Source organism: Crocuta crocuta, unplaced genomic scaffold (assembly GCF_008692635.1).
Source record: "Crocuta crocuta isolate KB4526 unplaced genomic scaffold, BGI_CrCroc_1.0 scaffold288, whole genome shotgun sequence".
NCBI classification, from domain to species: domain Eukaryota; kingdom Metazoa; phylum Chordata; class Mammalia; order Carnivora; family Hyaenidae; genus Crocuta; species Crocuta crocuta.
Window position 1 is genome coordinate 2,508,923 of NW_027532607.1, and position 15,642 is coordinate 2,524,564.

Sequence of the window (15,642 nt, forward strand, 5' to 3'; positions counted from 1 at the left end):
GTTCCCCAAGAAGGCATTTTCTAATACTACAGAAGTGTCCTCATGATTGAGGATGGTCTTGTCTTCTCTTTTCTCTGGCTTTGTGTTGGGAAATATTCTGAAAGGAAATACATACTTTATTATTTTATTTTTCTGTTCAAGTTACCTCCTCCTTATAGTCTTTCTTTATTTCTTTCATAGGATCCTATCATAGGATCTAAATTTAGTCTAGCATCCAGGGTTTATCACTGTCTACCCTTGTTTTCAACTCCCTAGTCTCATCTTTCCACATTCTTCAGCATATTCCCCCCTTTCTGCAGTTCTTCCTTTTTGCTCTTTGCCAAACTGTGACTGATTTTAGGACCTGGCTTGATTTACCTGCTACAATTTTGTCAGTGGTTTTGCCTGAGCTATGTTGGTTATTTCTGTTCTTTTAGTCATTGGATATAATTTGTATACTTGTTTATAGGTTGCTTAGTAATTGCCCTCTAGTTGTTGCATATTTGTAAGTTTTATCCCAAAAGATTATTAAGATCGTCAGGAACAGGAGCCGTGACTTACTGTTTTGGAACACCTTCTCCACCCATCCTCTTAAGAAAACACAGGGATTGCTTCTTGCTTATTACCAAAGTCAAGCAGAGATCATATTCAGCAAAGCCCTTCTGTATATAAGAAGCTAGAATTGGGGTTTGGTTTAATGATGTGATTGCTTGACTGGGAGCTAGCACCTTTGACCATGATCTGTCCATTCCTATGATGAGAAGGTATAGACAACTGGTTTTTTACATCCACTTTCCCACCAATTAAGGGGTGCACATGGCTGCAGAGACTGCTGCAAACCCCCGAGCTGCCTGAAAGATGACCATCTGAGCTCTGATACCCAGGGCATTGCATTAGATGTATAAAATAAATGCCATATTGATGCCTCTCTTTCTTCTTCCTTCCTTTCTTTATTTTTTCTTTTTAATGGAACACTTCATGAATTTGCATGTCATCCTTACACATGCTAATCTTTGTATTGATCCAATTTTAACATGTGCTGCCAGAACAAGCACTGATGCCTCCCTTTCTAAGGACCTATATTTTAAAAAATTAGTATACAGTCAGCATATCTTTTTTATAAAGTTTAAAAAGGAGAGAACTATCCTGTCTAATCCTATCACTATAACACATTGATTGATATTTACATGTGCCCCTGTAGTTTTCGAACATATGTGTACCTATTTTAAATGTTGTCATGGTAGTCGTATAATTTTCTAAATTATTTTTTCATTTAACATTGTCACGTACATTTTTCTATGTTAATATGCAATCTTCATAATTATAACTTATAAGGATGCATAATTCCCTTGAGTGGATATACTATAATTTAATTAAATAACCATTTTTTGTTACTGTAAGGTCATTTAAGCTGCTTTTTTTTTTTCCATTTATAAAGATTTACATTTAAGACTAGCAGTGGTAATGAAACTTTTCCTTGGGAACTTCCTCAGCTAGACCTCAGACTTTTTTAAAAAAATTTTCCTTTTTTAATGTTTATTTGTTTCTAAGAGAGAGACAGAACACAAGTTGGGGAGGGGCAGAGAGAGAGGAAGACCCAGAATCTGAAGTAAGCTACAGGTTCTGAGCTGTCAGCATAGAGCCAGACACAGGGCTTGAACCCACAAACTGTGAGATTGTGACCTGAGCCATAGTTGATCACTCAATGGAACTGAGCTACCCAGGCGCCCTTCGGCCCCATACTTCTTAATAAACACAAGTATCATGATCCAGATTTGCTATGTGCTCAGGAATCCCACCACCAGAACAGTGGTTCTCTAAGCATCTCTGATGAAATATCAGTTTTGTTCTAATTTCCAATCTGTCATGGATCAATTCCTTTTAAAACACAAAAACTGAAAAATGAAATGGAAAAAGAAACCAGAAACATACAAAATATAAGACCACAGTTTTTATTGTTAGATTCAGTAGACAGAAAGTCTCTCTGCCAAATTTCTGTAAAAGTCTATAAAGAGTTATTTTCCATTTCTGTATTTACTTTGTTGGGGACTGGACTGTTATACCACGGGTTGTGGCCTGGTACCAGCCACGGATCATACTTTAGTACACTGCTCTGGGATACCATAGCACCCTGCCTTATCTCTTGCTGATAACTGTCAACTACTTTGTTTTCTCTACTGAGTTTCGTTTATTTTTAGCAAGCCATTGCCTCATCCACCTATTGTTATCACTTATACCTTTACTTCCCTTCTTATTCCTGTTTTCAAATGTGTGGTCTCTTCTCTCTGAATTCCTTTTCTGCTGATCCTTCTGTGACAGCTTCTTGGCGTTCCTCTGTCTTTACCCCTCATCAAAGTGTATATCATACCCCTCCTACCTCACCTGGCCAAGGCCATGTCTTATACTTCAGTATTGTTCTTACCTGAAAACTCCTGGATTTTGGTCATCACAGAGCCACCTTTAATCTGGAAAGCCTCTCTCTAGCCTTACTTTCTCCTTCCTTTATAAGAAACATCATCATCTCCTTCAGTAGTTCTTGTTGTATTAGGCCTGTGCCTGGGACCATCAACTCTCAGGTTGTTCCTATTAGAGACTTCTCTAAATAGTGTGCATCTGTTAGTTCATCTTTCCTCTCTTGATCTTATAACTTCCTAGACCCAGATTTTCTACTCTCTTAAAGTAATCTCAAGCTTAACATTCTTTTTTTATAATAAAGGTTTTTATAATTTTATTTTTTTATTTTTTTGCAAGAGAGAGCAAGCGAGTGCAGGGGAGGGGCAGAGAGAAAGAGAGAGAGAATGCTAAGCAAGTTCCACACCCAGTACAGAGCCTGACACAGGGCTCCATCTCATGAACATGATATCATGACCTGAGCTGATAGCAAGAGTCGGATGCTTAACCAGCTAAGCCACTTCAAGCTTAACATTCTTTTGTCACTTATATCTGAATATGATAAAAACGAAATACCCAGCCACCTTAAAATGAGTATAGCATTTTATTTTGTTACCTCAGATTCTCTCTGACAAAAGTAAACTTTTAATCTTCTCTTCCAGTTGTTGTCCAGTTCCCAAATATCCCCTCAATGAGTTTGATGCTATCTCATCTGCTATTTAAGTTCGAAATATCAAGGATATGGGGCACTTGGGTAGCTCAGTCAGTAATTCGACTTCAGCTCTGGTCATGATCTCACAGTTCGTGGGTTCAAGCCCTGCGTCAGTCTCTGTGCTGACAGCTAGTTCAGAGCCTGGCGCCTGTTTCAGATCCTGTATCTCCCTCTCTCTCTGACCCTCCCCTGCTCACGCTCTCTCGCTCTCGCTCTCTCTCTCTCTCTCTCTCTCTCTCTCAGAAATAAATAAAACATTAAAAAATATCAAGGATAATCTAAAGAGTAATTCATTATTTGCTCTCCTACTAAAATGATGGGGCAAGTGCAGGAAAACAGGATCAAAGTTGCTGAGTGGAATAGCTTCAGTCTGGCCCCTGGAACATAGTAACATAATACTATGTAAACACAGTAACACCTTACATGTATAAGTGCTTTTGTCTCTCATTGATTCTTACAGCTTTGAGGGGTCCAGGGCAGACATCTGTTCTTGCCAGGCTATACCTGGAGAAACTGAGACTTAGAGTGACTTGCCTGAGGTGAAGCAGTAAGTGGTGACAGAGCTGCTCTAGAATCTGGATGTTCTTGTGTAGTTCAGTACCCATCAGTTACTATTCAGGATGGGGATCTTAGAATTATTTAGTCCCTGGAAAACCTCCTCCGGGTTCTTAACAGTTTTTTAGAAATAGAACAGAAAGTATAACATTGCCCATGGAGAAAAGTTGGGAGATGTGTCACTCTCTTCCCCACAGCTCAGAGGGCAACCGAACTAGAAAACACAGATTTAGTCACTTTGTTGTGATTTTTGAGGAACCCCTTACATATTGGGGGGAATATTTGGGTGCAGAGTCTCTTGGTGCCACCCTTGAGGCAGAGGCCTGGTGAGATCCAGGTGCCCTTTCTTACCTTATGCTCCTGTGAACCAAACTGATGCAGCCACACATGCACACCCCTTCCCCCTGCATAGTTGAACCCACTTGTTCCCTTTGTCTCATATCATCAGATCTCTTAGCAAGGTAATTTGTGAGTCCACCTTTGTGACCTTCTTTTCTGCTGATCCCCTAGCTTTCAATCATCACAATCTTTATGGATGTGGTTCCCTGATAATTTTTCATGTCGTTTGTATCAGCCAGACACACTGCTACCTGCAGAGTCAAATGCCACCTTCTGTTTGCTGTCTTTAGAACACTCTCCTGGCCACCCCATCTGTACCTGTGGGCTCTGCTTTCACTCCACTGCAGTCCCCATTTGGTTTTCCTAGTCCCACCTTCCTCCTTCCTCTCTTTCCCACTTCTCTGTCTTGTTCAAGGTGCGCTGAATCCTTGCATGAATCTCATTTTTGTTTGCCTTGCCATTGTCTTTTATCCCCTTAAGTCAGGGTTTTTAAGCTTGGCTGAATATTACAAACACTAGGGGAGATTTAAAAAAATACCGACCCTTGGGCCCCTGCCCAGAGATTCTCTTGTAGTTTGGTGTGAGGTGTGTTTGGCCCCACAGGCAGCTCTTTAAATGGGTGGCTAGGGTTGAGAACCATGACCTTAAATTGAAGTATCACTCTCCTCCTAAGATCTCACTGCTCAAAGTGTGATCCGTGGGTCGGCAGTATTAGCATGCCTGGAAGCTTATTAGAAATGCAGATTCTCGGGGTACCAGCTGGCTCAGTCGGTGGAGTGTGTGACCCATGTTGGGTGTAGAGATTACTTAAAAATAAAGTCTTTAGAGGCTCCTGGGGGACTCAGTCAGTTAAGTGTCCGACTTCAGCTCAGGTCATGATCTCATGGTTCGTGGGTTCGAGCCCTGCATCGGGCTCTGTGCTGACAGCTAGGTCAGAGCCTGGAGCTTGCTTCAGATTCTGTCTCCCCCTCTCTCTTTGACCCTCCCCTGCTCACACTGTCTCTCTCTCTCTCTCAAAAATAAAACATTAAAAAAAGTTTTTAAATAAAGTCTTTAAAAAAATGCAGATTCTCTACACCATCCCAGACCTACTGAGTCAGAATCTGTTTTAACAAGGTCCCAGGTGATTTGTGCACATTAGGGTGTGAAAAGTCTGCTTTGAAACCTTCGTCTGTTTTCTAACCTGTGGCCACAACTTCAGCCTTTGCTTCTACAAGTCTGTGCTTTTGCTGGCCATGGAACCTACTTTCCCATTACAGCTCTTAGAATTTAAAATTGAGAGTTTAGAGTATATGTTCTTTGGTACATTTCAAATTCATGCCACCAAGATTTCTGGAAGGCCCTATGTGCAAGCAGACGTCCTCAGGCGGGGGTGGGGGGTGCTCATCATGTGGCTCTTCTCTTTCTGACTGCAGGGTTGTGGCCTTCCCTTGCCCTTCACTGGCCTGGTTCCCCAGTATGTGGCTTTGACTGTTTTTTCCTTTTTGACTCTCAGCAGAGAGCTATTGCACATCGGAGGCTTCAGCAAGAACATTCACTTCCCCTTGGTTCTGACTTCCTGTTAGAGCAAGACAGTTTGTAAAGACAGCCCTGCGTGTGATAAAGTCTGGTGTCGGGAGACCAGAGGAGGCTGCTTGGCAGCTGAATTACCCCTGAGAGCGGGAAGCCTTTTTCCTGGAGGACAGGATATAGTTTGTTTAGGTCGGACTTTTTTTCTTATGTGAGGTAGAAGAGCTTGAGAAGCAACTAGAAATTTGACCCAAGTGCTCTAGAGGTCCTGACCTCCCATGCCTGCTCTCTGCATGTTTGTGATTGCATCCCGATGCCTCTTGCTCACTGCTGAGCTTCAGTTTTCAGCTTTCTCAATGCAAGGGACCCCCTTTGTTGCTTTGATTTATTTTCTAGGGCTCACTGGTGGCTTGACTTGGACAGTGCCAGAGCACGGGTGCATGTGGTAATGTTGACAGTCCCATTCTGTTCTGAGATCCTTGACCTCTGGCAGAATGGTACCTATGATGGCCCTTCCCAGATGAATGCAGTCTTGAGGTGGTTCACATGGAAAGCCTGGTGATGTTAATCAACTGAGATTTTACCTTAATTTTGAGGGAGTGATTATGGTTGGGGCAGAAGCAGCACATCAGGCAACTTTTAGAAGTACATGTTTATCACCCAGAATTCTGTTGGGCAGGGAGATTGCCATCGTTGTCTATTCTGAGCCCCCATTCGGCAGGTGATCTCGCTGCTGAAATAATTTCCTGCTATTTTTCCCAAACTCTCTGGAGAATTTTATGAGGGGGTGTTTACAAAGTCTTTTCAGCATATTATGATAGGAAAACTTGTTATTCCTCCATGCCTAGATCCTCACCCTTTAAACTGGGGCAGTGGGTCTCAGTACTCAGATAACACTGAAGCTGTAAAACTTCTGTGAGGAAACAGTGATTTGCCAAGACATACTGAGGAGTGAGATTTGGGGGAAGGCTGGGTAGCTCATTTACTGAAAGCATGAATACAGCTAAGAACATGAGGAACATGAAGAAGACACCCTTCTTAGGGAAGGGTGAGGAGACCTTTCTCAGCCTGCCTGCCTAACGATAGCTCAGCCTTTTTTCTCTTATCTTGCAGACCAGTCCCTCTCCCCATTCTGGAGTGTCCAGGCAGGTGCGGATCAAAGCTTCCCAGTCTGCAGGAGATATAAATACCATCTACCAGCCCCCCGAGCCCAGAAGCAGGCACCTGTCTGTCAGTGAGTATTTCACCCCTTTTTTCCCTCTCATCTAATTTATCTGCCCATGCTTTTTAAAAATCAAATATTAATTTAAAAACATCATCAGATATTCATAGATTACTACCCTGTGCAGAATCAACTTCTGTGCCTTTATTTGGGAGGAATGGGTAGAGAAATGACTGGAATGGTATCCCTACCCTCAAGGAGCTTATAGTATAACAACATGATAGCGTGACCAAGTTCCTTTTGAATATGTCTGAAAAAGTGATCTCCTCAAACATCTGCTTGAAGACCTCCCAACGACAGTCCACTCTCATCTTTTTTAACGTTTATTTATTATTTTTGAGAGACAGAGTGTGAGCGAGGGAGGGGCAGAAAGAGAGGAAGACACAGAATCTGAAGTGGGCTCCAGGCTCTGAGCTATTAGCAGAGAGCCCTATGTGGGGTTCAAACCTCCAAATCGTGAGATCATGACCAGAGCTGAAGTCAAGACACTTAACTGACTGAGCCACCCAGGCTCCCAGTACACTCTCATTTTTGACCATTACTTTGCCTAAGAACTGGGGACTTGTGAGGTTAGGACTCAGGTCCAAGTTTGAGTTTTGACCTTAGACCTCTTGCTTGTGATTCCTGAAGAGGCCTTATGCTCTGAGGAAGATGTTGACCAGTGAAACTCTTGGAGAATCAAACTAAGTTTCTGCGAAGGACAGGAGACTGTTGACATAGTGTATATGATTGGCTAACTAGGAAGAAAGCTATGTAGCTGCTCCCAGGCCTCCCCAGGAAAGAAATCTAAGTCAGGTCCGTGCATTATAGCAGATAATCCAATATTGTACTGGATCCCATTTCCCAGAGTCTGAGGAGAAAGCCCATGTTCTGAATTGTGGATTCTGTATCAAGAGGGAAATCAGGCCTTCAAATGTTTGTGTTGAGGTTACTGCTGCTGGTAGGAAGGCAAGTTCTCCTCACACAGGTAGAATTGCATCCAGTTAAACTGCTCTCAGAAGATCTTGAGCTGAGCATGGGGACTTCTGAACATCAGTCCTGCCACTGAGCCTGTCTGTGAGTGATAAGCTTCCTGAGGGAGTAACATGGGTTACTGAGGCACTGACTTTGCCTTACTGAGTAATTTCAGCCACCTGAGCAAACACTGGTAATAAGTGTTGCCCAGCTGAAGGTGCGTATATGAGCTTCATATTTCTCTAATATTGTAGATAACTGGTGGTTATGTTTTTAATAAGCTTGTCAAGGAGAGAGAGCCAGCACCCTAGCAAGGAGACCCTATCCAGAATATCTCTAGTCCTGGAATCCAGGTGCCCTGACTCTGCGAGTATAGCTTCTGTTCCAGAGCCCTGGAAAGACTGAGGGGCTGGAGGAGGGCAACATTTGCTCATTTGTATAGTAAGCAGTGAGGATTGACGTGGGACAGTGATTGGGCCTCCTTGTCCTAAGCAAGAGCCCGTGATTTGTATGTAGAGGCAGGGGTTAAATGCTGGGCTGTTGTTGTGAGGAGCCATATATAGAATTTCCTTGTCTGAGAATGCTGAGGATTAGGATTTTTATGAAGTAGTTCCTTTGTGTCTAGGGATTGGGCAACACAGCCTCCCAGCATGTATAGATTCTGGGTTCCTTCATTCAGCAAGCATGATGTACCAGCCATTGGGCTGGGCTGAGGGCTACAATGGAGGCTGCAGTGGAGGGCAGGGTGGGGTGGGAACATGGAGCAGGCAGTAACTAACTCTGCCCAGGCCTTTGGAGGTCTTCCACAGAAGAGGAAACATCAGAGCTGACACACGAAGGAAGATTTGTTAAGCGTAGAGATACTCAAGGCACAGGAAGGGGTACCCACCAGACATAATTGAAAAATAAGGTGTTGGGTTCCAAGAACCTCAAGTGGTACGGAGTGTGGCTGACATGGCAGAAGTGGGCAGAGCCTGCCAGCCTTTCCATAGAGATAAGAAACAGCAGAGATCATTTCTAACTGGAATGACCTGGGACATGCAGTCTGTGGAGGAGCTGTCTAAACTGGATCTTTAGAGATTATGGGGGACTTCTATAGGTAAGGATGAGGGGAGAGGGCTTTTCAACTGTTAGCCTGTGGAAATCTCACTTGTGCTTCAGACTGCCTGGTGTATTTGGAGGAGAATAAAGAAAGGTGAGAAAGGATGCCTGGACCACTTCCCTAAGGAAACTTCACTGCCCTTGGGCTTACTGGTAGGCAGTGGGAAGCCACTGAAAATGTTGGTCCCTTATGCCCATCTCCATTATAGTGTTTATCACATTATCTTATTATCTTTTTTCTTCCCATCAAACTGCATTTTTATTCATTTATTTATTCACTTCAGGTTTAATTGTCAGAATATCAGCTATGTGCCAGAAACATGGGAAGCCAAAAAGACCTGGCTTCTGCCCCTATGACTCTTGTAGATGCATAAGACAATTTGTCTTTGGGAAGAAAATACTTACTTGTCATGATGAGATTAATGTGTAACTTATAGGCTGTTGCTGAAAGGTGTGTGGTGCTGTGAGCATGTATAACAGAGGGATGCATCCAGATTTGGGGTCCAGGAAAGCCTTACTCTGTGATCTGGAGCATGAATGGGAGTTATGCGAAAGGAAACAAGGAAGAGAGAGGCAGGGAAAGCTATACGTGTGGAGGCCTGCTGGCTGGGGGAGTGTGGTGTGATTGACAAACAGAAAGAAGCCCTGAGGCTGGAGACCTGAGAACAATCGGGAGAAACGGGCTGAGGCCAGGGAGGGACACAGAACCCTATGGTCTGTAGTGAACATTTTGATCTTTAATGTTGAAAGCAGTGAAAATCCACTTTCAGGTTTTTAAAGTGAATAGAAATGGGTGATGTGACATATTCTGATTTGTGCTTTGAAAAGATTGCTCTAGCTACGTCATGGAGAACAGATTGCAGGAGAATAAGAATAGATTAAAGGGAAACCATGTTGTGCTGTTTCAAAGGGGCACATGCACCCCAGTGTTAAAGCAGCGCTATCGACAATAGCCAAAGTATGGAAAGAGCCCAAATGTCCATCAGTGGATGAATGGATAAAGAAGATGTGGTATATGTATGCGCGCGCGCGCGCACACACACACACACACACACACACACACAATGGAGTATTACTCAGCAATCAAAAAGAATGAAATCTTGCCATTTGCAACTATGTAGATGGTATTATGGTGAGCGAAATTAGTCAGAGAAAGACAAATATCCCATGACTTCACTCATATGAAGAATTTAGGATACAAAACAGATGAACATAAGGGAAGGGAAGCAAAAATAATATAAAAATGGGGAGGGGTACAAAACTTAAGAGACTCTTAAATGTAGAGAACAAGCAGAGGGTTCCTGGAGTGGTTGTGGCGGGGGGGCAGAGGGGGTGGACTAAATGAGTAAGAGGCATTAAAGAATCTACTCCTGAAATCATTGTTGCACCATATGCTAACTAACTTGGATGTAAATTAGAATGAATGAATGAATGGAGGGAGGGAGGGAGGGAAACCATGTTAGGCTAATGCAGTTTGGTCCAGGGGAAGAAGACAGAAGCTTGAATTAGGCTGATGACAGTAGTGGAGAGAAGGCACACGTGTATTTGAGACATTTAGAAGGTAAAAGCAACAGAACATGGCACTGTGGTGGTTCTCAAAGTGTGGTTTGGGGTGGGAACTCAATGCAGGGGTCCCTGAGATCTTTCAGGGGGTCTGCAGTTTGCCTTTTTACTCATTCTCTCATGAGTGTACAGTGGAGTTTTCCAGAGGTTACATGCCTAAGGTGATGTAATTGCTCCGATGGCTAATGGAATGTGTGCTTATGTATTATTGTGTTTTGAAAAAAAAATTGTTTTTAAAGGTTTTTATTATTTATTTATTTTGAGAGAGAAAGCATGAGTAGGGGAGGGCCAGAGAGAGAGGAGAAAGCGAGAATCCCAAACAAGCTCTGCATTGTCAGCACAGAGCCCAGCTTGGGGCCTGCTCTCTCACAAACTGCGTAATCATGACTTGAGCCAAAGTCAAGAGTCAGATGCTCAACCTACTGAGCCACCCAGGCGCCCTGTGTGTTTGAGCTTTAATGTCTAATACAGTGAATATCAATTGATAAAACCAACTTAATAAAAGCTATGTGATATCCTTGATTTTCAAAGTATAAAAGGGTTCTAAAACCAAAAGGTTTAAGAACTACTGTGATATTATATTGATTTTGCAGATGTTGAAAGAGTAGGAGATAAGTTACTGGTTTATGGATCTGGGTGAACGGCACTGCCTTTCACCAAGACAGAAATGGTCGACGAGAGCCTGGTTTCACGTGCTGAGAAGAGGCAGACCTGATGTTTTAGACAGATTGAATTGGAGGTGCCTTTCAGAGAGCCAAGAAGAGATAGCAAATGGACAGTTAGATATATAGGTCTCTAGGGGAGAAAATCAGGACTAGAAAAAAAAATTAGAAATTATCTAGTTGAAGCCATTTACCCAGGTGAGAGGCCCTAAGGAGAGACTACAGAGTAAGAAGAGGCTGAGGACTGAGCCTTAGAGACTTCATGGCCAATGAGAGGAAGATGAACCTGCAAAGGACACAGCACAGGAGTGACCAGAGAAACAGGAGGGGGTAAGCAGAGGCCTTACATGGTACCAGCCAGGTTGGAAAGGGCAGACCAAGGGCAACTTGTCATTTGGTCCACAAATGTCTGAGTGCTTGCTGTACTGGTGCAGTGTAAAGCCGTCTAGAAGTAGAAGGAAATAGGAAAAGAGTCAGGGTTGAAGCATTGGGCACTAAGAGAAGTCCTTGGAGTAGAAATGGGGTTGAGAAGCCTTAGCCATTCAGCTCTCAACCAGCAGAAGCAAGTGGGATTTGCCCTCCTCCCCTCACCAATATGAAGGAACCTGTGTTTAGTGAGAGATGGTAACATGCATGTCATTCAGCTCCCACTGCACCATGTTCAGTGATGGGGAAGTACAAGGTAGCCCAGTCCAATTTCAGATCGTGCTATTTGTTTGAAGTTTTTCCTTATATTGAATTGAAAATCTGCCTTCTCTCACTTTACCCAGTGACTCTCGTACTGCTATGTTGAGCAACACAGATGTACAGATAACATCTTTCATCTGACAGTTTTTCAACTATTTGAAACCAGTTATCATGTTTACCTTTCATTCTTTCCATCATAATATACATACCTTGAATTCTAATTTTTTTCAAGCCAATTAGCCTGTTAAACTAGTTCATGCTAAAAACCAAAAAACAAGCACTAAACAAACAAAAACAACTAGGTAATGAGTTAACCCTAAAGAAAGACCCCTGTGGGGAGATCTTCAGACAAGGCAGCTGGAGTTTTCCTATGTGATGATGCCCTTTGCTTGTAGAAATTCTACCCACCTTTGAAGCCAAGCTCAAGCACCATTTTTTCCCATAATACATTGGGTGGTGCCCTTAAGCCATGCAGCCAAGCCCTGCCACATTCTGACTCCTGTTCGGTCTAGTGCATCTTGTTAAGTGCCTTTGCTTCTGTTCCCACTCTGTCTTGCTCCTTGTCTTATCGCTGTGGCCCCACAGTTAGGCAGCCAGATCGCAGCCCCTAAGGAATGAGTAGTGGGGGAGCAGAGGCAACCGGTTCTTTCACGGAGCGTGGTGGTGAAAGAAAATCAGAGATGGGTTAGTAGTTTACACGAGAGGCAAACGTAAGGTCAGACTGTAAGTTAGAGATCTGAGCCTGCTCACGAAGAAGGGAGGCATAAAGGCAGCTGAAAAGGGGGTTGAGAGTGGTGCCAAGGAGACTGTGGGGAAGCCGACTCCTGTGACAGATGAAGCAAGGAGTGCAGGGAGAAGGTGCAGAATGCCTTGGCCGGGAGGAGGAGAAAAGGAAAAGTTCAGGCAGAGGAGGAGAGAAGTGTGGAAAGGATGAGGTGACTTGTAGGGAGCCGTGGTGGGAGCAGGGTAGAGAGCTGTGCGCAGTGCAGACCTCCTGTCCCCCTGTCCTGGTGCAGTCGGAAGGGCGGGGCCTAGGATCACGCAGGTCAGCTCCCTTCACTTCCACAGGGCTCTTCTCCTTGCCAGAAATTCTTCTGTGATGCTAGATGAGACCAGAAGCTGTTTAGTAGTGGTGGCAACTTCACAATAAAATGGGAATTTTGAAAGTTGAAGCACATAGGATGTTCTCCGGGTCTCATGGGATGAAATGTTCTGCACAGCCTGGTCTAGTGTAAGCACACTGAGAAATAGTGGTTAAGGTTTCCCACTGAAGAAGAAAAAAAGATTTGATTCCTCCCCCAATCTCATCTGCCCAGCAAGAGACAGCAGAGTTTAGAGAAAATAGTTGATGGCCAAAACAGCTATCTCTTTGTACTTGGAATGACCTGCACATTAACACTGACCCCAAACCCTAGAACTCCCTGCAGAGGCAACTTCCTGACTGCATCAGCTTCCTGACAGGAGTCTCCTATGAGAAAGGCTAAAATCTGAGAGCCAGTCTTTCAGCTTTGGGGGAGAGTTTTGCTCAGACTCTGCACTATGGGTTAGGGAGCTAGCAGAGAGCTGGCATGCCCTGGGGCGGGGGGTTGGGGGGGTGGAGCATGGATGGCCAGCAGCTTAAAGTCCTGGCTTTCTCCTTTATGTGTAGAACACCTTCATGCAAAGCTGTGGGCCACTCTGAACACAGGTCTACTACTCTGCTTTGTTGCTTCAGCCTCTGTTGCTGGGACCTCTTGGCACAAATGGCCTCACAAGAATAGAACAAGATCGGGCTAGAATGCCAGGGGAGGGCATTCCAGAGAGCCTGCTATCCCTGTCATGCCTGCTTTCTGAGGCCCCAGATGAGTGGTCTTGCTTGCATAGTACTGTGATTTGTGCTGTCTAGCTCACTGCTGTCTCTGCTGGTAAATGTGGGGGCATCAGTGGGTCTTGCACTCCAGTATCCTGTCCTGTTCAGGTCCCTGTCTTACTTGTTCTCGACTACTGTTGTGTGTCTCACTAGCCCCCAATTTCTGAATTGAAGATAAAAACAAAACTGAAAATGCTCTGGAGCAGTTCTGCCAACTCCTGGTTTTTCCATTTGCTTCCTCTGATAGCCATTGGTTTGGGGAGACTTCCCTTTCCTGCCCCAAGCTGTGGGCCTGTGCACAATAGCCTCTGGCCCATTGCCCATCAGATAATAAGACTGGCTCTCTGCAGGCAGCAATGTGTATTGGAAAAAGTGAAAGTCTCTGGCTGGAAATAAAAGCTCAGAAAACCTTTGCTGTTTTCCCCCAGCCCCTCCTGGGTCTGTAGTGCTGTCCTCGTGAGCCAGTTCCATCCTACCTGTAAAACCAGGGGAGAGTTCAGTGGCAGCTGGCGAGAGAGAGGATAGATGTTGGGTTCTTGGATATTTTATCCCAAGGAGGCTTCACCTAGACACTGTGTAACAAACTGGAGCAGTTCATCCTTTCTGGGAATAGTTTGGACCCCTGTCTGGGATTTCACCAGTAAGTGGGTTTTTCTTTCTCTCTGATCCGTCCCTTACAAGAGACATTTTTTCTTCATCCTAGGTCAAATATGTAATACTTTTTCATTCCAGTATGTATTGCTCAGGGTTCAGGTGCACAGAGTAGAATCCACTCTAATTTCAGGAAGAAGAGATTTAGTGCACATTCTGGCTTATAGGGTAGAGAGAGAAAGAGAGAAACAGACACCATAGAGCTGCTCCCTCTTCTGTAATCGGGAAGCTACCAGATTGAGAAGCACAGTGCCCCTCTGCTCTGCTCCACACCATGTACATAGAGGATGCCTGCATCAGTGTCTTGACATTGGAAAAACTGGAGACCCGGTGTGGGGCCTCTGGTAACGCTGCAGCAGAAAAACTGCAGCTTCCATGACTATGTCCAGGAGCAGTAGGAGCAGCAGGAAGCCATCTAAATCTCACACAAGTGCATCTGATTGGCTGGACCTCTGGGAGTCTTAGAAATAAAAGCTTTTAGCTTTAACTTCTAACGTGCATGAAGGCATACCAGAAGGGTAGAATGGATCTTGAGTGTAACCCATTTTATCTGCCACATAGAGCGAAGGAAACAAATGGCATTCTGCTGAGTTCCTACCTTGTACCAGCCTCTGCAACAGACCTTTGGTCTGACCTGGTCCCGTGTCTGCTCCTCTCAAGGCACATCCTGGGCTCTGTTGTAAAAGATCTTGTTTCTGTGCTCTAGGCTCCCAAAACCCTGGACGAAGCTCACCTCCCCCTGGCTATGTGCCTGAGCGGCAGCAGCGCATTGCCCGGCAGGGGTCCTACACCAGCATCAACAGTGAGGGGGAGTTCATCCCAGAGACCAGTGAGCAGTGTGTGAGTATGGAGCCTGGGGATGCCTTGGAGTATGTCAGACCAAAGCTATAATGGGGCTTCTCAGTGGTCGCTAAGAGCACTCTGAGCTCTTAGAATCCACCTTCAGTTCCCTGCCGTATGGCTTTCTCACAGTATGGCAGCTTGGCAGCTTCTTCAAGGCCAGAAGGAGAATCTCTTGCTCCAGTCTGTGGAGCATAATGTAAGATAAAGATGGAGTCATAAAATGTAACATAATCCCGGGAATGAACATACCACCCTCTTTGCCATAGTTCGTTGACTAGAAGCAAGTTATAAGTTCTCCCCATATTTAAGGAAAGGGGTTTATACAAAGCTGTGATTCATTGTGGGGGTCACTTTAGGGTATGTCCTCCAGAATGGCTCACCCATTTCAATGGCTTTTTTTTTTTTTTTTTTAACTAGTGGCTCACTTGTTGAAAATGACATTTTAGCTTAGTGAATTCAGCAAGAGCGAGGTCTCCAGCTTTGTTCTGAAGTCTTTTCACAGAGCTTTGCTTTGATTGCATTAGAGAAGGATCCACACTTATACATGTTTAGGATTTGGTCTGGCAAGGGGGGATTTCTAAAGAGTGAAGTGTCCAGTAGAAGGACCAGCACCATCACATGAGGG

At 44.3% G+C, this 15,642-nt stretch overlaps 1 protein-coding gene and 1 pseudogene across 3 annotated transcripts in view; one reads left to right on the plus strand and one right to left on the minus strand.

The window, feature by feature from the left end:
* Positions 1–15,642, plus strand: part of MAP3K3 (mitogen-activated protein kinase kinase kinase 3) — a 51,934-nt gene that overhangs the window by 24,606 nt on the left and 11,686 nt on the right. For all 3 annotated transcript variants that reach the window (XM_077780310.1, XM_077780311.1, XM_077780312.1), the window contains exons 6-7: positions 6,599–6,719; positions 14,881–15,014. In XM_077780310.1, the coding sequence (XP_077636436.1) occupies positions 6,599–6,719; positions 14,881–15,014 (255 nt within the window). The remainder of the gene's footprint in view (positions 1–6,598; positions 6,720–14,880; positions 15,015–15,642) is intronic.
* Positions 940–1,032, minus strand: LOC144245058 (U6 spliceosomal RNA; annotated as a pseudogene).